General features: G+C 48.0%; 4 protein-coding genes and 1 long non-coding RNA gene across 5 annotated transcripts; all 5 read left to right on the forward strand.

Annotated features, from left to right (window-relative positions):
• On the forward strand, positions 1-361 carry LOC122328888. Its single transcript, XR_006247852.1, has 2 exons — positions 1-40; positions 130-361. It is a non-coding gene; the product is annotated as an uncharacterized LOC122328888 (long non-coding RNA).
• Positions 362-1317: 956 nt separating this feature from the next.
• LOC122329169 (glutenin, high molecular weight subunit DX5-like) lies at positions 1318-5086 on the forward strand. The gene is made up of 7 exons (XM_043225368.1): positions 1318-1531; positions 1670-1801; positions 2008-2145; positions 2693-2856; positions 3223-3430; positions 3499-3667; positions 4882-5086. The coding sequence occupies exons 1-7, from the start codon at positions 1438-1440 to the stop codon at positions 5084-5086; spliced, it is 1110 nt and encodes a 369-aa protein (XP_043081303.1). The 5' UTR covers positions 1318-1437.
• Positions 5087-7291: 2205 nt separating this feature from the next.
• On the forward strand, positions 7292-9135 carry LOC122329170 (WAP four-disulfide core domain protein 3-like). Its single transcript, XM_043225369.1, has 5 exons — positions 7292-7481; positions 7635-7766; positions 7976-8116; positions 8651-8881; positions 8927-9135. The coding sequence occupies exons 1-5, from the start codon at positions 7388-7390 to the stop codon at positions 9133-9135; spliced, it is 807 nt and encodes a 268-aa protein (XP_043081304.1). The 5' UTR covers positions 7292-7387.
• Positions 9136-10269: 1134 nt separating this feature from the next.
• On the forward strand, positions 10270-12908 carry LOC122328870 (glycine-rich cell wall structural protein 1.0-like). Its single transcript, XM_043224928.1, has 6 exons — positions 10270-10466; positions 10605-10736; positions 10949-11086; positions 11633-11893; positions 12064-12363; positions 12487-12908. Exons 1-6 carry the CDS (start codon positions 10373-10375, stop codon positions 12732-12734), a joined length of 1173 nt encoding a protein of 390 aa, XP_043080863.1. The 5' UTR covers positions 10270-10372; the 3' UTR covers positions 12735-12908.
• Positions 12909-16388: 3480 nt separating this feature from the next.
• Positions 16389-18197, forward strand: LOC122329171 (WAP four-disulfide core domain protein 3-like). Its single transcript, XM_043225370.1, has 5 exons — positions 16389-16542; positions 16696-16827; positions 17037-17177; positions 17695-17925; positions 17956-18197. The coding sequence occupies exons 1-5, from the start codon at positions 16449-16451 to the stop codon at positions 18195-18197; spliced, it is 840 nt and encodes a 279-aa protein (XP_043081305.1). The 5' UTR covers positions 16389-16448.
• Positions 18198-21680: the final 3483 nt, after the last annotated feature.

Below are 21680 nucleotides of genomic sequence, written 5' to 3' on the forward strand. Positions count from 1 at the left end.
CAGGGTGGGGGCCAGGGTCAAGGTGGGGGCCAGGGTCAAGGTGGGGGCCAGGAGGGGCCAGGGCCAGGAGGGGCCAGGGCCAGGGCCAGGAGGGGCCAGGGCCAGGAGGAGGCCAGGGCCAGGGTCAAGGTGGCGGCCAGGGAGGGGGCCAGGGTCAAGGTGGAGGACAGGGACAGGGTGGCAGCCGGGGAGGTAAATAAGTCTTATTGTTCTGAGGTTAGGGAAGTTGTGAAATTTGGTCCAGCTAGTGATTCTGGGCATTTTTTTGCAATGCACTGGAGAGCTCTTCATGTGGAAATCTATTCCCATTTCCTCCATTCTGTAAACCCACCCCTTCAGTCAAATAAAGATGATTGCTTGATTTTGTTTTGTATTGGGTTTTTTTTTTTCTTTTCCCTACGTTCACTTTTTAATGAGCTAAATTGTGTCTGTATAAACGCAGCAGAACTCAAGCTAATTAAAACAGACCAGCAGATTAATCTTTAACAGCCTTTCCCACAAGAGGTCAGTGTTATGTTAGTCCTGTGTTTTGGTGGCCGTTTTAAAAACTATTAACGGTGACCGTGCTCTCCTCATTTATAAAAGAATACACACAGAATATAACTAATACTGCCGTCATGTTTTAAAAAAAGTGCTCAAGAGCCAACCGAAAAGACATTTCTTCATATAAAACTGCAAACCACGAATAAAGCAGCAGAACATCAGTGTTTGTGGCTTGTTGACTGAAACAATGATTTTTGTGCAGCGCTACATTTATTGAGGAAACCTCCATTGCTCAAGTGATATGTACTTTAAATTATGCTTGAACGTAACAATGCGGTGTCTGTTATTGGTGTAATATAAGAAATAAACATGTTTGCGCTTGAAATAGAAATGGATGTTTAATATGGATGATTAATTGAATATGGAATTCAATAGGTTATAGCAAGCACGTGTATTTTGTTCATATTTGTTAATACAAAAACAGAACTGAAGTGATATCACGTTTATTAGCAGCACAGCACATGAGTGAGAATAACGCGATATCTGCCTTTGATATCGTATCTTTTCCTAACTGTCCTGATTTCAGGCCTCCTCTCACTGCAGCCGTCTACCATCGTCTCCATTTCAGGCGCATCTCAAACAAGCCTGAAATGAAGTTTGTAAAGGTTTGTGACTGATTACACACATCACAGTAGTCCTCTCATCCAGCCCCAGTCAAACACACCTGAACAAGATCTTCCAGATTACTAGAAAGCCAGAAGCAGGTGAGTTTAATCAGGGTTGTAGTTAAGCGGATCTCCTCGCATCTTTAAGACCCCCCTTATGACAGAAGGTTTTTTTTTGTCGCAAAAGCACATCTAACTTTTTTGGTTTTGTGTGAATTGCTGTCTGCGTCTAACACGCTACTTTGGTGCTTTTTTTTTTCCACAGAGTTCACTGTAATCACAGGTCAGGATGAGCACTCGAGCGTACTGCTCGCTCATTGCAGTTTTATTGTGTCTCTGCAGATGTTTGAGCATAACCGATGCTACTCGAGGACGCTCCAAAGGTGAGAAGCTATTAAACAGCCTGAAGAAATGACCCCTAATCTCTGAAACTAATTTACACCTTTTAAGGGTGCTTTCTGAGCAGATGAATGTAAACCGCACTCCATGACCTCCTCTAATAATCCTCCTGAATCTTCTAGTGACTGGTTTCTGTCCGGCGAGGCTCACGGTTGTACCGTCCCGTCGAGGATGTTCTTCTGACAGAGACTGCTCCAGAGAACACATATGCTGTCGTTTTGATCGGGGACCTGTGTGTGTGCCGCCTGTTTCCAGTGAGTTTTGGTTAATAGTGGAAGTGTATAAAGCTTAGATTAAAAGCACATTTCACAATTACACTTCACTTAACGCTTTGAATGAAGTTTAAGGAGCAAATTAAATGGTACGCAAACCAAATGTTGTTGTTGTTGTTGTTGTAGGACTGTTTTAATTTTATGTAACTGGAGATGTTCAGTTTGCAGTGATACTTTTTGTGTAACAGCAAAACCAGGAGAGTGTCCACCCGCCAGAATGTGTGGAAGATCATGTACCAGCTCCTGTGAAAGTGACTCTTGCTGTCCAGGCAACGAGAAGTGCTGCAGCAATGGATGTGGACGTCACTGTACAGATCCATATATAGGTGTTCCACTTATAGATTTTTTTTTAAATTCATAACTTAACACTATTTTAAACCCGGGATGGCTTTACAAAATTTAAAGTGAATAAGACTTGGAATATTAAGGATGTATTCAACCCAGAAAATCCGCTAGTTCACCTACTTTGGTCTAGACCCGATTTACAAGCTTTCATACATCTAATTTTGTATGGCAAATGTAGCAAACGCAAACTACGGGAGCCTGTTAACTCAGACACAGTGCTTTCTGCAGTTGGGTCAGATTATATTCTCACCTTGTGAATACTGTGCCAGAGATTGTTTGGAACCAAACCTCTTCAGCTGGGTCTCTGTTCAGTTGTTTGGTGTGCACCAGAGTGTGACTGCTGTATTCACACCTGCCCAAAAGGTCCACACCAAAGGGGGCAAAGGTACTTTAGTTTTTCAATCAAACCAATGAAGACCATTGTGAGTGCACCCTAATTTGCTCTGTAGGTATAATTGCTGTTCATGATTTTGCTGTTCATTGAAGACCATATCCACAGACTAAAGCTGACTATCTGTTTCCATGCAGTGAAACCGGGTCAATGTCCCAGACCAACGAGGACTCGAGTGTGTGATGAAAACTGTTTCCATGATGGTCAATGTCCTGCCAGACAGAAGTGTTGCCCAACGACCTGTGGCCGTTCATGCAGTAAACCATTGGGCCAAGGAGGCCAGGGCGGCCAGGCCAAGGAGGCCAGGGCGGCCAGGCCAAGGAGGCCAGGGCGGCCAGGGCCAAGGAGGCCAGGGCGGCCAGGGCCAGGAGGCCAGGCGGCCAGGCCAAGGAGGCCAGGGCGGCCAGGGCCAAGGAGGCCAGGGCGGCCAGGGCCAAGGAGGCCAGGGCGGCCAGGGCCAGGAGGCCAGGGCGGCCAGGGCCAGGGGCGGCCAGGGCCAGGCGCGGCCAGGGCCAGGGGCGGCCAGGGCCAAGGAGGCCAGGGCCAAGGAGGCCAGGGCGGCCAGGGCCAAGGAGGCCAGGGGCGGCCAGGACCAAGGCGGCCAGGGCCAGGGCCAAGGAGGCCAGGGCCAGGGCCAAGGAGGCCAGGGTCAGGCCAAGGCGGCCAGGGTCAGGGCCAAGGAGGCCAGGGTCAGGGCCAAGGAGGCCAGGACCAAGGAGGCCAGGGCCAAGGAGGCCAGGGCCAAGGGGGTCAGGGTCAGGGCCAAGGAGGCCAGGGTCAGGGCGGCCAGGACCAGGGCCAAGGAGGCCAGGGCCAAGGAGGCCAGGGCCAAGGAGGCCAGGGCCAGGCCCAGGGGCCAGGGCCAGGCCAAGGGGGTCAGGGCCAGGGCCAAGGGGTCAGGGTCAGGGCCAAGGGGGGTCAGGGCCAAGGGGGTCAGGGCCAGGGGGTCAGGGCCAGGGCCAAGGAGGCCAGGGCCAGGGCCAAGGAGGCCAGGGCCAAGGAGGCCAGGGCCAGGGAGGCCAGGGCCAAGGAGGCCAGGCCAAGGAGGCCAGGCCAAGGAGGCCAGGGTGGCAGCCAGGGCCAGGGGGGTGGACAGGGTGGCAGCCGGGGAGGTAAATAAGTCTTTTATTGTTCTGAGGTTAGGGAAGTTGTGAAATGTGTCCAGGTATTTGGTCCAGCTAGTGATTCTGGGCATTTTTTGCAATGCACTGGAGATCTTTTCATGTGGAAATCTATTCCCATTTCCTCCATTCTGTAAACCCACCCCTTCATTCAAATAAAGATGATTGCTTGATTTTTGTTTTGTATTGGGTATTTTTATTTTTTTTGGGGGGGGGTGGGGGTTTCCCTACGTTCACTTTTTAGAGAGCTAAATTGTCTGTCTGTATAAACGCAGCAGAACTCAAGCTAATTAAAATAGACCAGCGGATTAATCTTTAACAGCCTTTCCGACAAGAGGTCAGTTATGTTAGTCCGGTGTTTTGGTGGCAGTTTTAAAAACTATTAACGTGACCGTGCTCTCCTCATTTATAAAAGAATACACACAGAATATAACTATGGTAATACTGCCGTCATGTTGTTGTTTTTTTTTTTTAAAGTGCTCATGAGCCAACCGAAAATACATTTCTTCATATCAAACTGCGAAGGAAGCAGCAGAACATCAGTGTTTGTGGCTTGTTGACTGAAACGATTTTTGTGCAGCGCTACTTTTTTTGAGGAAACCTCCATTGCTCAAGTGATATGTACTTTAAATTATACTTGAACGTAACGATGCGGTGTCTGTTATTGGTGTAATTATAAGAAATAAACATGTTTGCATTGAAATAGAAATGGATATTTAATATGGATGATTAATTGAATATGGAATTCAATAGGTTATAGCAAGCACGTGTGTTGTTCATATTTATGTTAATACAAAAGCAGAACTGAAGTGATATCACGTTTATTAGCAGCACAGCACATGAGGGAGAATAACGCGACACATCACACACATCACAGTAATCCTTTCTATTCCAGCCTTAGTCAAACACACCTGAATAAGATGATCTAGTGCGCACAGAGTGTGATTGCCAGAGTGTATTTACACCTGCCCAAAGGGGGCAAAGGTACTTTTAGTTTTTCAAATCAAACCAAACAAGACCAGTGTGAATGCACCCCAATTTGCTCTGTAGGTATAATTGCCGTTGTTGCATGTTTTTTGCTGTTCATTGAAGACCATATCCACAGACTAAAGCTGACTATCTGTTTCCATGCAGTGAAACCGGGTCAATGTCCCAGACCAACGAGGACTCGAGTGTGTGATGAAAGCTGTTTCCATGATGGCCAGTGTCCTGCCAGACAGAAGTGTTGCCCAACCACCTGTGGCCGTTCATGCAGTAAACCATTTGGACAGGGAAGTGGCTACGATCACGAAAGGGGCCAGGGATGGGGTGATCAGGGAGGAGGCCAAGGTGGTGGACAGGGACGTGGGGGAGACCAAGGTGGGGGTGAGAGAGGTGGTCGGGGAGGTGAATAAGTCTTTTGGCCTTTGAGGTCAGGGAATGTGTTCAGGGATGTGGTCTATTTAATGGTTGTGGGCATTTGTGTAATGTACTGGCGGTCTCTTCAGTGCTTTTATTCCTGTTTCCTCATTCTGTAACCCACCACCTCCATTTAAAATAAAGAGAATTGCTTGATTGAAAATGTTTTGTAATTGCAGTTTCCGTAGCACAAAAGGGGATTATGTTGTGGTGTGTGTGAGAAATTCAAGGAGTCTTCACTGTAACAATTAACTATACAGAGAGTAAACAACACCACCCCCCCTGTTGCTTTTATGACACCCTCCTCACCTCTGCTCTTCTTGCCTCCCCTCCTTCTGCCCAAAAGACTTGGTTTAAAGTTCATTAGGAATAAGGCATTATATGTCATTTGTCTTATGAACCTATTGTTCTTCACTCTCATGTTTGGTCTCGTTTGAAAGGTCTCAGTGCGATTGGTAAATTGGTCTCAATTTCATCGTAATCACTCATTTTATGGAGAAGATTAAGAACTTGGTAGAACTGTGTTCTGTTGAGAAGGAGGTGTATCCTCCTTTTGGGTCTCTGAACGTGTTCCGGCCAGGTGTGACACTGGAGCACGGGAACCTAAACACCAAAAAGGTTTATACAACTACATTTGGGATCTCTTTGTCTGGTCTGAGTATATATGAAAGTGACAAACACACAACAAGGCGCGATTCTGTAGCCAGATCGGCCCGTAGTGTGGTGTGTGTCCTCATAAACCATACTATGTACTTTTTAAAGACCAGGTATAATGACCTTTTAAGTTTGTTTTATTTTGTTTTGTGTTATTTTTGTACTGCTGATCAGTTGTGCAAATGTCTATCAATTATGCCAATTTGGAAACTATTCTTGCCTGGCAAAATGAACATTAATCTTGGTTAACTTATAATATTGTCTGAAATAACTTGTCTAGTAGGTTAGTGACTTCTGAGGTTTTCCGCATTGTTGGCATGCTAGGGTGAGTCAGACCAACGATCAATGGATGGAGCCGGGGGCACGTTTTTGAGATCTTGACTTCTGGCCACCAAACTGGCTTAGCATGCTATTACTTAGGGAACGCATAAAAAATTACTCTTTTTGAGTCTATTGAGGAAATGGCTGCATTAAGGTAAGCGATCTACGGGGTAGCCTCTGACCAAGACCTGGACTAGCCCAGATGTGCCGTGAGTTAATTAATGATCCAAATTGAATCACAACTAGAGGGATCAGCAGTTACATTTAAATAAATATAACTAAAATCACGAAAGATTGGAGTCAGATAAAATTATGTATAAGGTCAGTACTATAATTGGAAACTCAAAAGATTAAGAAATATTAGTGATTTTTAACGAGACGCGAAGAAAAGACCGAACACGCATTGACCTTCGACCAGGGCCTCTGGATTCCGTTCTGCAGGAAAATGGGGACCCTTACAGTGTAAATAGACAGAAAACACGCTGTGGATTAATTCTTCCTTTTATGGTCTTGGGTTAACATTAACAGCTGCTAGTAAATTAGACGCGGTCACTTTAGTGGACAATGCGTCCAATATAATAATGCACATGTGATTTCTTTCTCCAATTGTTACTTTCACATGAGACATAACTGACAGGTTTTTTCGAAGTCGTTCTCCAAGATTTTGCCATGGTTTTGGTACAAGAGCAAGAACACCATGCGGGTGCTGATTTGGGTTTTCAATGATTTTGGAGTTCTTCTCTTGCTCACGTGATATGTACTTTAAATTATACTTGAACGTAAAAATGCGATCTCTGTGCGGTGTCTGTTATTGGTGTAATATAAGAAATAAACATGTTTGCATTGAAATAGAAATGGATATTTAATATGGATGATTAATTGAATATGGAATTCAATAGGTTATAGCAAGCACGTGTGTTTTGTTCATATTTATGTTAATACAAAAGCAGAACTGAAGTTATATCATGTTTATTAGCAGCACAGCACATGAGGGAGAATAACGCGATATCTGCCTTTGATCTCGTATCTTTTCCTAACTGTCCTGATTTCAGGCGCATCTCAAACAAGCCTGAAATGAAGTTTGTAAAGGTTTGTGAATGATTACACACATCACAGTAGTCCTCTCATCCAGCCCCAGTCAAACACACCTGAACAAGATCTTCCAGATTACTAGAAAGCCAGAAGCAGGTGAGTTTAATCAGGGTTGTAGTTAAGTGGATCGCCTCGCATCTTTAAAACCCCCCTTTGACAGAGGTTTTTTTTTGTCGCTAAAGCACATCTAACCTAACGCTACTTTAGCGCTTTTGTCCACAGAGTTCACGGTGATCACAGGTCAGGATGAGCGCGCGAGCGTACTGCTCGCTCATTGCAGTTTTATTGTGTCTCTGCAGATGTTTGAGCATAACCGATGCTACTCGAGGACGCTCCAAAGGTGAGAAGCTATTAAACAGCCTGAAGAAATGACTCCTAATCTTTGAAACTAATTTACACATTTTAAGGGTGGCTTTTGAGCAGATGAATGTAAACCTGTTTAATGTAACCCGCACTCCATGACCTCCTCTAATAATCTTCCTGAATCTTCTAGTGACTGGTTTCTGTCCGGCGAGGCTCACGGTTGTACCGTTCCGTCAAGGATGTTCATCTGACAGAGACTGCTCCAGAAAACACATATGCTGTCGTTTTGATCGTGGCCCTGTGTGTGTGCCGCCTGTTTCCAGTGAGTTTTAGTTAATAGTGGAAGTGTATAAAGCTTAGATTAAAAGCACATTTCACAATTACACTTTACTTAACACTCTGAATGAAGTTTAAGGAACAACTGAAATGGTACGCAAAACAAATGTTGTTGTTGTTGTTGTTGTTGTAGGACTGCTTTAATTTTATGTAACTGGAGATGTTCAGTTTTCAGTGATACTTTTTGTGTAACAGCAAAACCAGGAGAGTGTCCACCTGCCAAAATGTGTGGAAGAAAATCATGTACCAGTTCTTGTGGAAGTGACTCTTGCTGTCCAGGCAACGAGAAGTGCTGCAGCAATGGATGTGGACATCACTGTACAGATCCATATATAGGTGTTCCACTTATAGATTTAGTTTTTTAAATTCATCACTTAACACCATTTTAAACCTGGGGTGGCTTTACAAAATGTAAGGTGAATAAGACTTTGAATATAAGGGTGTATTCACACCAGAAAATCCGCTAGTTCACCTGCATTGGTCTAGACCAGATTTACAAGCTTTCATACATCTAATTTTGTATGGCAAATGTAGCAAACTCAAACTACGGGAACCTGTTAACTCAGACACAGTGCTTTCTGCAGTTGGGTCAGATTATATTCACACCTTGTGAATACTGTGCCAGAGATTGTTTGGAACCAAACCTCTTCAGCTGGGTCTCTGTTCAATTGTTTTTGCGCACCAGAGTGTGACTGCTGTATTTACACCTGCCCAAAAGGTCCACACCAAAGGGGGCGAAGGTACTTTTAGTTTTTCAAATCAAACCAAACAAGACCAGTGTGAATGCACCCCAATTCGCTCTGTAGGTATAATTGCTGTTCATTGAAGACCATATACACAGACTAAAGCAGACTATCTGTTTCCATGCAGTGAAACCGGGTCAATGTCCCAGACCAACGAGGAGTCGAGTGTGTGATGAACGCTGTTTCCATGATGGCCAGTGTCCTGCCAGACAGAAGTGTTGCCCAACCACCTGTGGCCGTTCATGCAGTAAAGCATTTGGCCAGGGACGTGGGGGAGACCAGGGTGACGGACAGGGACGTGGGGGAGACCAAGGTGACGGACAGGGTGGTGGTGGTTGGGGACGTGGGGGAGACCAAGGTGACGGACAGGGTGGTGGTGGTTGGGGACGTGGGGGAGACCAAGGTGACGGACAGGGACGTGGGGGAGACCAAGGTGACGGACAGGGTGGGGGCCAGGGTCAAGGTGGGGCCAGGGTCAAGGTGTGGGCCAGGAGGGGGCCAGGGCCAGGAGGGGGCCAGGGAGGCCAGGGCCAGGGTCAAGGTGGCGGCCAGGGAAGGGGCCAGGGTCAAGGTGGAGGACAGGGACAGGGTGGCAGCCGGGGAGGTAAATAAGTCTTATTGTTCTGAGGTTAGGGAAGTTGTGAAATTTGGTCCAGCTAGTGATTCTGGGCATTTTTTTGCAATGCACTGGAGAGCTCTTCATGTGGAAATCTATTCCCATTTCCTCCATTCTGTAAACCCACCCCTTCAGTCAAATAAAGATGATTGCTTGATTTTTGTTTTGTATTGGGTTTTTTTTTCTTTTCCCTACGTTCACTTTTTAGAGAGCTAAATTGTGTCTGTATAAACGCAGCAGAACTCAAGCTAATTAAAACAGACCAGCAGATTAATCTTTAACAGCCTTTCCCACAAGAGGTCAGTGTTATGTTAGTCCTGTGTTTTGGTGGCCGTTTTAAAAACTATTAACGGTGACCGTGCTCTCCTCATTTATAAAAGAATACACACAGAATATAACTAATACTGCCGTCATGTTTTAAAAAAAGTGCTCAAGAGCCAACCGAAAAGACATTTCTTCATATAAAACTGCAAACCACGAATAAAGCAGCAGAACATCAGTGTTTGTGGCTTGTTGACTGAAACAATGATTTTTGTGCAGCGCTACATTTATTGAGGAAACCTCCATTGCTCAAGTGATATGTACTTTAAATTATGCTTGAACGTAACAATGCGGTGTCTGTTATTGGTGTAATATAAGAAATAAACATGTTTGCGTTGAAATAGAAATGGATGTTTAATATGGATGATTAATTGAATATGGAATTCAATAGGTTATAGCAAGCACGTGTATTTTGTTCATATTTGTTAATACAAAAACAGAACTGAAGTGATATCACGTTTATTAGCAGCACAGCACATGAGTGAGAATAACGCGATATCTGCCTTTGATATCGTATCTTTTCCTAACTGTCCTGATTTCAGGCCTCCTCTCACTGCAGCCGTCTACCATCGTCTCCATTTCAGGCGCATCTCAAACAAGCCTGAAATGAAGTTTGTAAAGGTTTGTGACTGATTACACACATCACAGTAGTCCTCTCATCCAGCCCCAGTCAAACACACCTGAACAAGATCTTCCAGATTACTAGAAAGCCAGAAGCAGGTGAGTTTAATCAGGGTTGTAGTTTAGCGGATCTCCTCGCATCTTTAAGACCCCCCTTATGACAGAAGGTTTTTTTTGTCGCAAAAGCACATCTAACTTTTTTGGTTTTGTGTGAATTGCTGTCTGCGTCTAACACGCTACTTTGGTGCTTTTTTTTTTTTTCCACAGAGTTCACTGTAATCACAGGTCAGGATGAGCACTCGAGCGTACTGCTCGCTCATTGCAGTTTTATTGTGTCTCTGCAGATGTTTGAGCATAACCGATGCTACTCGAGGACGCTCCAAAGGTGAGAAGCTATTAAACAGCCTGAAGAAATGACCCCTAATCTCTGAAACTAATTTACACCTTTTAAGGGTGCTTTCTGAGCAGATGAATGTAAACCGCACTCCATGACCTCCTCTAATAATCCTCCTGAATCTTCTAGTGACTGGTTTCTGTCCGGCGAGGCTCACGGTTGTACCGTCCCGTCGAGGATGTTCTTCTGACAGAGACTGCTCCAGAGAACACATATGCTGTCGTTTTGATCGGGGACCTGTGTGTGTGCCGCCTGTTTCCAGTGAGTTTTGGTTAATAGTGGAAGTGTATAAAGCTTAGATTAAAAGCACATTTCACAATTACACTTCACTTAACGCTTTGAATGAAGTTTAAGGAGCAAATTAAATGGTACGCAAACCAAATGTTGTTGTTGTTGTTGTTGTTGTTGTAGGACTGTTTTAATTTTATGTAACTGGAGATGTTCAGTTTGCAGTGATACTTTTTGTGTAACAGCAAAACCAGGAGAGTGTCCACCCGCCAGAATGTGTGGAAGATCATGTACCAGCTCCTGTGAAAGTGACTCTTGCTGTCCAGGCAACGAGAAGTGCTGCAGCAATGGATGTGGACGTCACTGTACAGATCCATATATAGGTGTTCCACTTATAGATTTTTTTAAATTCATAACTTAACACTATTTTAAACCCGGGATGGCTTTACAAAATTTAAAGTGAATAAGACTTGGAATATTAAGGATGTATTCAACCCAGAAAATCCGCTAGTTCACCTACTTTGGTCTAGACCCGATTTACAAGCTTTCATACATCTAATTTTGTATGGCAAATGTAGCAAACGCAAACTACGGGAGCCTGTTAACTCAGACACAGTGCTTTCTGCAGTTGGGTCAGATTATATTCTCACCTTGTGAATACTGTGCCAGAGATTGTTTGGAACCAAACCTCTTCAGCTGGGTCTCTGTTCAGTTGTTTGGTGTGCACCAGAGTGTGACTGCTGTATTCACACCTGCCCAAAAGGTCCACACCAAAGGGGGCAAAGGTACTTTAGTTTTTCAATCAAACCAATGAAGACCATTGTGAGTGCACCCTAATTTGCTCTGTAGGTATAATTGCTGTTCATGATTTTTGCTGTTCATTGAAGACCATATCCACAGACTAAAGCTGACTATCTGTTTCCATGCAGTGAAACCGGGTCAATGTCCCAGACCAACGAGGACTCGAGTGTGTGATGAAAACTGTTTCCATGATGGTCAATGTCCTGCCAGACAGAAGTGTTGCCCAACGACCTGTGGCCGTTCATGCAGTAAACCATTGGGCCAAGGAGGCCAGGGCGGCCAGGGCCAAGGAGGCCAGGGCGGCCAGGGCCAAGGAGGCCAGGGCGGCCAGGGCCAAGGAGGCCAGGGCGGCCAGGGCCAAGGAGGCCAGGGCGGCCAGGGCCAAGGAGGCCAGGGCGGCCAGGGCCAAGGAGGCCAGGGCGGCCAGGGCCAGGAGGCCAGGGCGGCCGGCCAGGGCCAAGGAGGCCAGGCCAAGGAGGCCAGGGCAGCCAGGGCCAAGGAGGCCAGGCGGCCAGGGCCAGGAGGCCAGGGCCAGGAGGCCAGGGCGGCCAGGGCCAAGGAGGCCAGGGCCAAGGAGGCCAGGGCGGCCAGGGCCAAGGAGGCCAGGGCGGCCAGGGCGGCCAGGGCGGCCAGGGCGGCCAGGGCCAAGGAGGCCAGGGCCAAGGAGGCCAGGGCCAAGGAGGCCAGGGCCAGGGAGGCCAGGGCCAGGGAGGCCAGGGCCAAGGAGGCCAGGGCGAAGGCGGCCAGGGCCAAGGAGGCCAGGGCGGCCAGGGCCAAGGAGGCCAGGACCAAGGCGGCCAGGGCCAGGGCCAAGGAGGCCAGGGCCAGGGCCAAGGAGGCCAGGGCCAGGGCCAAGGAGGCCAGGCCAGGGCCAAGGAGGCCAGGCCAGGGCAAGGAGGCCAGGGCCAGGGGCCAGGAGGCCAGGGTCAGGGCCAAGGAGGCCAGGACCAAGGAGGCCAGGACCAAGGAGGCCAGGGCCAAGGGGGTCAGGGTCAGGGCCAAGGAGGCCAGGGCCAAGGAGGCCAGGGTCAGGGCCAAGGGGGCCAGGGTCAGGGCCAAGGGGGTCAGGGTCAGGGCCAAGGGGGTCAGGGTCAGGGCCAAGGGGGTCAGGGCCAGGGCCAAGGAGGCCAGGGCCAAGGAGGCCAGGGCCAAGGAGGCCAGGGCCAAGGAGGCCAGGGTGGCAGCCAGGGCCAGGGGGGTGGACAGGGTGGCAGCCGGGGAGGTAAATAAGTCTTTTATTGTTCTGAGGTTAGGGAAGTTGTGAAATGTGTCCAGGTATTTGGTCCAGCTAGTGATTCTGGGCATTTTTTGCAATGCACTGGAGATCTTTTCATGTGGAAATCTATTCCCATTTCCTCCATTCTGTAAACCCACCCCTTCATTCAAATAAAGATGATTGCTTGATTTTTGTTTTGTATTGGGTATTTTTATTTTTTTTTTTTTTTTTTTGGGGGTGGGGTTTCCCTACGTTCACTTTTTAGAGAGCTAAATTGTCTGTCTGTATAAACGCAGCAGAACTCAAGCTAATTAAAATAGACCAGCGGATTAATCTTTAACAGCCTTTCCGACAAGAGGTCAGTTATGTTAGTCCGGTGTTTTGGTGGCAGTTTTAAAAACTATTAACGTGACCGTGCTCTCCTCATTTATAAAAGAATACACACAGAATATAACTATGGTAATACTGCCGTCATGTTGTTTTTTTTTTTTTTAAAGTGCTCATGAGCCAACCGAAAATACATTTCTTCATATCAAACTGCGAAGGAAGCTGCAGAACATCAGTGTTTGTGGCTTGTTGACTGAAACGATTTTTGTGCAGCGCTACTTTTTTTGAGGAAACCTCCATTGCTCAAGTGATATGTACTTTAAATTATACTTGAACGTAACGATGCGGTGTCTGTTATTGGTGTAATTATAAGAAATAAACATGTTTGCATTGAAATAGAAATGGATATTTAATATGGATGATTAATTGAATATGGAATTCAATAGGTTATAGCAAGCACGTGTGTTGTTCATATTTATGTTAATACAAAAGCAGAACTGAAGTGATATCACGTTTATTAGCAGCACAGCACATGAGGGAGAATAACGCGACACATCACACACATCACAGTAATCCTTTCTATTCCAGCCTTAGTCAAACACACCTGAATAAGATGATCTAGTGCGCACCAGAGTGTGATTGCCAGAGTGTATTTACACCTGCCCAAAGGGGGCAAAGGTACTTTTAGTTTTTCAAATCAAACCAAACAAGACCAGTGTGAATGCACCCCAATTTGCTCTGTAGGTATAATTGCCGTTGTTGCATGTTTTTTGCTGTTCATTGAAGACCATATCCACAGACTAAAGCTGACTATCTGTTTCCATGCAGTGAAACCGGGTCAATGTCCCAGACCAACGAGGACTCGAGTGTGTGATGAAAGCTGTTTCCATGATGGCCAGTGTCCTGCCAGACAGAAGTGTTGCCCAACCACCTGTGGCCGTTCATGCAGTAAACCATTTGGACAGGGAAGTGGCTACGATCACGAAAGGGGCCAGGGATGGGGTGATCAGGGAGGAGGCCAAGGTGGTGGACAGGGACGTGGGGGAGACCAAGGTGGGGGTGAGAGAGGTGGTCGGGGAGGTGAATAAGTCTTTTGGCCTTTGAGGTCAGGGAATGTGTTCAGGGATGTGGTCTATTTAATGGTTGTGGGCATTTGTGTAATGTACTGGCGGTCTCTTCAGTGCTTATTCCTGTTTCCTCATTCTGTAACCCACCACCTCCATTTAAAATAAAGAGAATTGCTTGATTGAAAATGTTTTGTAATTGCAGTTTCCGTAGCACAAAAGGGGATTATGTTGTGGTGTGTGTGAGAAATTCAAGGAGTCTTCACTGTAACAATTAACTATACAGAGAGTAAACAACACCACCCCCCCTGTTGCTTTTATGACACCCTCCTCACCTCTGCTCTTCTTGCCTCCCCTCCTTCTGCCCAAAAGACTTGGTTTAAAGTTCATTAGGAATAAGGCATTATATGTCATTTGTCTTATGAACCTATTGTTCTTCACTCTCATGTTTGGTCTCGTTTGAAAGGTCTCAGTGCGATTGGTAAATTGGTCTCAATTTCATCGTAATCACTCATTTTATGGAGAAGATTAAGAACTTGGTAGAACTGTGTTCTGTTGAGAAGGAGGTGTATCCTCCTTTTGGGTCTCTGAACGTGTTCCGGCCAGGTGTGACACTGGAGCACGGGAACCTAAACACCAAAAGGTTTATACAACTACATTTGGGATCTCTTTGTCTGGTCTGAGTATATAAGGAAAGTGACAAAACACAACAAGGCGCGATTCTGTAGCCAGATCGGCCCGTAGTGTGGTGTGTGTCCTCATAAACCATACTATGTACTTTTTAAAGACCAGGTATAATGACCTTTTAAGTTTGTTTTATTTTGTTTTGTGTTATTTTTGTACTGCTGATCAGTTGTGCAAATGTCTATCAATTATGCCAATTTGGAAACTATTCTTGCCTGGCAAAATGAACATTAATCTTGGTTAACTTATAATATTGTCTGAAATAACTTGTCTAGTAGGTTAGTGACTTCTGAGGTTTTCCGCATTGTTGGCATGCTAGGGTGAGTCAGACCAACGATCAATGGATGGAGCCGGGGGCACGTTTTTGAGATCTTGACTTCTGGCCACCAAACTGGCTTAGCATGCTATTACTTAGGGAACGATAAAAAATTACTCTTTTTGAGTCTATTGAGGAAATGGCTGCATTAAGGTAAGCGATCTACGGGGTAGCCTCTGACCAAGACCTGGACTAGCCCAGATGTGCCGTGAGTTAATTAATGATCCAAATTGAATCACAACTAGAGGGATCAGCAGTTACATTTAAATAAATATAACTAAAATCACGAAAGATTGGAGTCAGATAAAATTATGTATAAGGTCAGTACTATAATTGGAAACTCAAAAGATTAAGAAATATTAGTGATTTTTAACGAGACGCGAAGAAAAGACCGAACACGCATTGACCTTCGACCAGGGCCTCTGGATTCCGTTCTGCAGGAAAATGGGGACCCTTACAGTGTAAATAGACAGAAAACACGCTGTGGATTAATTCTTCCTTTCATGGTCTTGGGTTAACATTAACAGCTGCTAGTAAATTAGACGCGGTCACTTTAGTGGACAATGCGTCCAATATAATAATGCACATGTGATTTCTTTCTCCAATTGTTACTTTCACATGAGACATAACTGACAGGTTTTTTCGAAGTCGTTCTCCAAGATTTTGCCATGGTTTTGGTACAAGAGCAAGAACACCATGCGGGTGCTGATTTGGGTTTTCAATGATTTTGGAGTTCTTCTCTTGCTCAAGTGATATGTACTTTAAATTATACTTGAACGTAAAAATGCGATCTCTGTGCGGTGTCTGTTATTGGTGTAATATAAGAAATAAACATGTTTGCATTGAAATAGAAATGGATATTTAATATGGATGATTAATTGAATATGGAATTCAATAGGTTATAGCAAGCACGTGTGTTTTGTTCATATTTATGTTAATACAAAAGCAGAACTGAAGTTATATCATGTTTATTAGCAGCACAGCACATGAGGGAGAATAACGCGATATCTGCCTTTGATCTCGTATCTTTTCCTAACTGTCCTGATTTCAGGCGCATCTCAAACAAGCCTGAAATGAAGTTTGTAAAGGTTTGTGAATGATTACACACATCACAGTAGTCCTCTCATCCAGCCCCAGTCAAACACACCTGAACAAGATCTTCCAGATTACTAGAAAGCCAGAAGCAGGTGAGTTTAATCAGGGTTGTAGTTAAGTGGATCGCCTCGCATCTTTAAAACCCCCCTTTGACAGAGGTTTTTTTTTGTCGCTAAAGCACATCTAACCTAACGCTACTTTAGCGCTTTTGTCCACAGAGTTCACAGTGATCACAGGTCAGGATGAGCGCGCGAGCGTACTGCTCGCTCATTGCAGTTTTATTGTGTCTCTGCAGATGTTTGAGCATAACCGATGCTACTCGAGGACGCTCCAAAGGTGAGAAGCTATTAAACAGCCTGAAGAAATGACTCCTAATCTTTGAAACTAATTTACACATTTTAAGGGTGGCTTTTGAGCAGATGAATGTAAACCTGTTTAATGTAACCCGCACTCCATGACCTCCTCTAATAATCTTCCTGAATCTTCTAGTGACTGGTTTCTGTCCGGCGAGGCTCACGGTTGTACCGTTCCGTCAAGGATGTTCATCTGACAGAGACTGCTCCAGAAAACACATATGCTGTCGTTTTGATCGTGGCCCTGTGTGTGTGCCGCCTGTTTCCAGTGAGTTTTAGTTAATAGTGGAAGTGTATAAAGCTTAGATTAAAAGCACATTTCACAATTACACTTTACTTAACACTCTGAATGAAGTTTAAGGAACAACTGAAATGGTACGCAAAACAATTGTTGTTGTTGTTGTTGTTGTTGTAGGACTGCTTTAATTTTATGTAACTGGAGATGTTCAGTTTTCAGTGATACTTTTTGTGTAACAGCAAAACCAGGAGAGTGTCCACCTGCCAAAATGTGTGGAAGAAAATCATGTACCAGTTCTTGTGGAAGTGACTCTTGCTGTCCAGGCAACGAGAAGTGCTGCAGCAATGGATGTGGACATCACTGTACAGATCCATATATAGGTGTTCCACTTATAGATTGTTTTTTAAATTCATCACTTAACACCATTTTAAACCTGGGGTGGCTTTACAAAATGTAAGGTGAATATAAGGGTGTATTCACACCAGAAAATCCGCTAGTTCACCTGCATTGGTCTAGACCCGATTTACAAGCTTTCATACATCTAATTTTGTATGGCAAATGTAGCAAACTCAAACTACGGGAACCTGTTAACGCCGACAGTGCTTTCTGCAGTTGGGTCAGATTATATTCACACCTTGTGAATACTGTGCCAGAGATTGTTTGGAACCAAACCTCTTCAGCTGGGTCTCTGTTCAATTGTTTTTGCGCACCAGAGTGTGACTGCTGTATTTACACCTGCCCAAAAGGTCCACACCAAAGGGGGCGAAGGTACTTTAGTTTTTCAAATCAAACCAAACAAGACCAGTGTGAATGCACCCCAATTCGCTCTGTAGGTATAATTGCTGTTCATTGAAGACCATATACACAGACTAAAGCAGACTATCTGTTTCCATGCAGTGAAACCGGGTCAATGTCCCAGACCAACGAGGAGTCGAGTGTGTGATGAACGCTGTTTCCATGATGGCCAGTGTCCTGCCAGACAGAAGTGTTGCCCAACCACCTGTGGCCGTTCATGCAGTAAAGCATTTGGCCAGGGACGTGGGGGAGACCAAGGTGACGGACAGGGACGTGGGGGAGACCAAGGTGACGGACAGGGTGGTGGTGGTTGGGGACGTGGGGGAGACCAAGGTGACGGACAGGGACGTGGGGGAGACCAAGGTGACGGACAGGGTGGTGGTGGTTGGGGACGTGGGGGAGACCAAGGTGACGGACAGGGACGTGGGGAGACCAAGGTGACGGACAGGGTGGGGGCCAGGGTCAAGGTGGGGGCCAGGGTCAAGGTGTGGGCCAGGAGGGGCCAGGGCCAGGAGGAGGCCAGGGCCAGGGTCAAGGTGGCGGCCAGGAGGGGGGGGCCAGGGTCAAGGTGGAGGACAGGGACAGGGTGGCAGCCGGGGAGGTAAATAAGTCTTATTGTTCTGAGGTTAGGGAAGTTGTGAAATTTGGTCCAGCTAGTGATTCTGGGCATTTTTTTGCAATGCACTGGAGAGCTCTTCATGTGGAAATCTATTCCCACTTCCTCATTCTGTAAACCCACCCCTTCAGTCAAATAAAGATGATTGCTTGATTTTGTTTTGTATTGGGGTTATTTTTCTTTGTCCTACTGTCACGAAGGAACGGTCTGAGGCGTGCGGATCCATGTGCAGGCTTTTATTAAACGAAGGCATGGTCATAACAGGCAGGCGTCGAACAGGGCTAACAGATATATAGGAGGCGAGGCAATAACAAAATCCAGAGACAGGCGGAGGTCAGGTCAGGCGGCAAACGATCAGAGAAACAGTAAACAGACAGGGTCAAAACCAGGAAAACAAAGACTAAGGAAAACTCGAGAACCAACAATAGAACAGGCGAAACAATGCAACCTGCAGGTGAGTGGCTTGCTACAGTTTTATAGTCCTGGAACAGGAAGTAGCAGCAGAGGAAGTGATCGCAGATCACCCAGGGTAAGAGCTCCTCTGCTGGCTTGGTGACATAGCCCCCCTCCTAGGAGCGACTCCTGGCGCTCCATAAAACAAACAAAAAACACTGTGAGCTTGGGAGGGGGTTCCGGGAGGGGGTCAGCAAACGGAGTCCAGGGAGGAAGAGACGGAGGGAGGAGCCAGGGAGAAGACAGGAGTCCGGAGCGGGAGGTGATCCAGAGCCCAGCTATGGTGGTCAACAGTGGAGCCGACGGAGGGAGGAGCCATGGAAGAGGAACAGCCATCGACTCCATGGCGCCGACCGATGGCGGCGGAGCAGGTGGCGGAGGAGACTGAAGCGGAGGTGGAGAGCCGAAGAGCCAAGGTGACGTTGAGGCGCTGGAGGTCCTAGGCGACGCCACAGGCTTCGGCAACTGATGCGGAGACGGGGGACGAGAAGGACGCTGCGGAGCCAGAGCGACAGAGGACTGAGGTGGAGCCGGGGGAAGGGAGGAGCCTGACAGAGCCGGAGGGATGGAGGGATGAGGCGAAGCTGGAGGAGTGGAATCCTGAGGCGACGGATGGTCGACGACCGACCAAGGCGTAGCCGGAGAGACGATGGAGCCTGGTGGAGCTGGTGGATTGACGGAGCATGGTGGAGCGGAGGGAGCTAGGAGCCTAAGGGAAGCCGACGGGTCTACAAGCCGAGGTGGAGTCCGGGGCTCGGAGGCGGGACGATGAAGTGAGGGATCCTTCACCCACGGCGGCGATGGAGACTGGCAGACCCGTGGCGAGCTCCAGGTGGAGGACAGAGGATGAGTGCAGGGGCTGCTGGGATCCATCGTCGACGTGTGGCAAGGGTGGAGAGTGTGGATAACTTGAGGCGCGCGCACGCGGCGCGGGCAGTGGGCGGGGCGCACGAGCGCGGGCAGTGGGCGGGCGCACGAGGCGCGGGCAGTGGACGGGCGCACGCAGGCGCGGGCAGTGGGCGGGCGCGCGACGCGGCGCGGGCAGTGGGCGGGCGCGACGAGGCGCGGGCAGTGGGCGGGCGCGCGAGGCGCGCGGGCAGTGGGCGGGCGCGACGAGCGCGGGCAGTGGACGGGCGCGCGAGGCGCGGGCAGTGGGCGGGCGCACGCAGCGCGGGCAGTGGGCCGGGCGCACGCAGGCGCGGGCAGTGGGCGGGCGCGAGGCGCGGGCACTGGAGGCTCTGCACGCAGGCGCGGGCACTGGAGGCTCTGCACGAGGCGCGGGCACTGGAGGCTCTGCACGCAGGCGCGGGCACTGGAGGCTCTGCACGAGGCGCGGGCACTGGAGGCTCTGCACCACGCAGGCGCGGGCACTGGAGGCTCTGCACGAGGCGCGGGCACTGGAGGCTCTGCACGAGGCGCGGGCACTGGAGGCTCTGCACGAGGCGCGGGCACTGGAGGCTCTGCACGAGGCGCGGGCACTGGAGGCTCTGCACGAGGCGCGGGCACTGGAGGCTCTGCACGAGGCGCGGGCGCTGGGCAGGCGGCAGCCATCTTGGGAAGCGGCGCTGGGCAGGCGGCAGCCATCTTGGGAAGCGGCGCTGGGCAGGCGGCAGCCATCTTGGGAAGCGGCGCTGGGCAGGCGGCAGCCATCTTGGGAAGCGGCTCTGGGCAGGCGGCAGCCATCTTGGGAAGCGGCTCTGGGCAGGCGGCAGCCATCTTGGGAAGCGGCTCTGGGCAGGCGGCAGCCATCTTGGGAAGCGGCTCTGGGCAGGCGGCAGCCATCTTGGGAAGCGGCTCTGGGCAGGCGGCAGCCATCTTGGGAAGCGGCTCTGGGCAGGCGGCAGCCATCTTGGGAAGCGGCTCTGGGCAGGCGGCGACCATCTTGGGAAGCGGCTCTGGGCAGGCGGCGACCACCATCTTGGGAAGCGGCTCTGGGCAGGCGGCGACCATCTTGGGAAGCGGCTCTGGGCAGGCGGCGACCATCTTGGGAAGCGGCTCTGGGCAGGCGGCGACCATCTTGGGAAGCGGCTCTGGGCAGGCGGCGGCCATCTTGGGCAGCGGCTCGGGGAAGGCAGCCATCTTGGGAATAAATGCAGTGTCTTCTTCCTCCATAATACCCAACGTGAGAGCTGACCCCACAGTCACTAAACCAAACTCAATAAAGTGTGCAAGTGATTCACGTGGACCCTCTTGAACAAGTTGTGTTTTGAGTGGCTGATTTATTCCCTCGTGAAAAAATTCAATTAGCAAACAGTCCGGTAAATCAGAGAAGTAAGCCAGGTCCAGAAATTCCTGAGTATAATCCTCAAGTGATCGGGTGCCCTGCTTGAGGGTTAGCAAAGACATTGCAAGGTGCATACCTGGCCATGGTTCGGGTGAAAAGCCGCTGGATCCTGGTGTGAGGTTGCATTCTGTCACGAAGGAACGGTCTGAGGCGTGCGGATCCATGTGCAGGCTTTTATTAAACGAAGGCATGGTCATAACAGGCAGGCGTCGAACAGGGCTAACAGATATATAGGAGGCGAGGCAATAACAAAATCCAGAGACAGGCGGAGGTCAGGTCAGGCGGCAAACGATCAGAGAAACAGTAAACAGACAGGGTCAAAACCAGGAAAACAAAGACTAGGGAAAACTCGAGAACCAACAATAGAACAGGCGAAACAATGCAACCTGCAGGTGAGTGGCTTGCTACAGTTTTTATAGTCCTGGAACAGGAAGTAGCAGCAGAGGAAGTGATCGCAGATCACCCAGGGTAAGAGCTCCTCTGCTGGCTTGGTGACACCTACGTTCACTTTTTAGAGAGCTAAATTGTGTCTGTATAAACGCAGCAGAACTCAAGCTAATTAAAATAGACCAGCAGATTAATCTTTAACAGCCTTCCCAACAAGAGGTCAGTGTTATGTTAGTCCTGTGTTTTGGTGGCCGTTTTAAAAACTATTAACGGTGACAGTGCTCTCCTCATTTATAAAAGAATACACACAGAATATAACTAATACTGCCGTCATGTTTTAAAAAAAGT

The sequence above is a fragment of the Puntigrus tetrazona genome, chromosome 23 (genome assembly GCF_018831695.1).
Source record: "Puntigrus tetrazona isolate hp1 chromosome 23, ASM1883169v1, whole genome shotgun sequence".
NCBI classification, from domain to species: Eukaryota; Metazoa; Chordata; class Actinopteri; order Cypriniformes; family Cyprinidae; genus Puntigrus; species Puntigrus tetrazona.

What these genes read in the sequence shown, in the direction of transcription:
- LOC122329169 (XM_043225368.1), top strand. Translation starts at nt 1,438, where the DNA reads ATGAGCACTCGAGCGTACTGCTCGCTCATTGCAGTTTTATTGTGTCTC. An exon ending in AGGGCGGCCAGGCCAAGGAG is followed by an intron (nt 2,857 to 3,222) that starts GCCAGGGCGGCC and finishes CAAGGCGGCCAG; the next exon opens with GGTCAGGGCCAAGGAGGCCA. An exon ending in GCCAGGGCCAGGCCAAGGGG is followed by an intron (nt 3,431 to 3,498) that starts GTCAGGGCCAGG and finishes GGTCAGGGCCAG; the next exon opens with GGGGTCAGGGCCAGGGCCAA.
- LOC122329170 (XM_043225369.1), top strand. Translation starts at nt 7,388, where the DNA reads ATGAGCGCGCGAGCGTACTGCTCGCTCATTGCAGTTTTATTGTGTCTC. An exon ending in TACTCGAGGACGCTCCAAAG is followed by an intron (nt 7,482 to 7,634) that starts GTGAGAAGCTAT and finishes TGAATCTTCTAG; the next exon opens with TGACTGGTTTCTGTCCGGCG. An exon ending in GGGACGTGGGGGAGACCAAG is followed by an intron (nt 8,882 to 8,926) that starts GTGACGGACAGG and finishes GGGGAGACCAAG; the next exon opens with GTGACGGACAGGGACGTGGG.
- LOC122328870 (XM_043224928.1), top strand. Translation starts at nt 10,373, where the DNA reads ATGAGCACTCGAGCGTACTGCTCGCTCATTGCAGTTTTATTGTGTCTC. An exon ending in GTGTGTGCCGCCTGTTTCCA is followed by an intron (nt 10,737 to 10,948) that starts GTGAGTTTTGGT and finishes TTTGTGTAACAG; the next exon opens with CAAAACCAGGAGAGTGTCCA. An exon ending in CTGTACAGATCCATATATAG is followed by an intron (nt 11,087 to 11,632) that starts GTGTTCCACTTA and finishes GTTTCCATGCAG; the next exon opens with TGAAACCGGGTCAATGTCCC.
- LOC122329171 (XM_043225370.1), top strand. Translation starts at nt 16,449, where the DNA reads ATGAGCGCGCGAGCGTACTGCTCGCTCATTGCAGTTTTATTGTGTCTC. An exon ending in TACTCGAGGACGCTCCAAAG is followed by an intron (nt 16,543 to 16,695) that starts GTGAGAAGCTAT and finishes TGAATCTTCTAG; the next exon opens with TGACTGGTTTCTGTCCGGCG. An exon ending in CTGTACAGATCCATATATAG is followed by an intron (nt 17,178 to 17,694) that starts GTGTTCCACTTA and finishes GTTTCCATGCAG; the next exon opens with TGAAACCGGGTCAATGTCCC.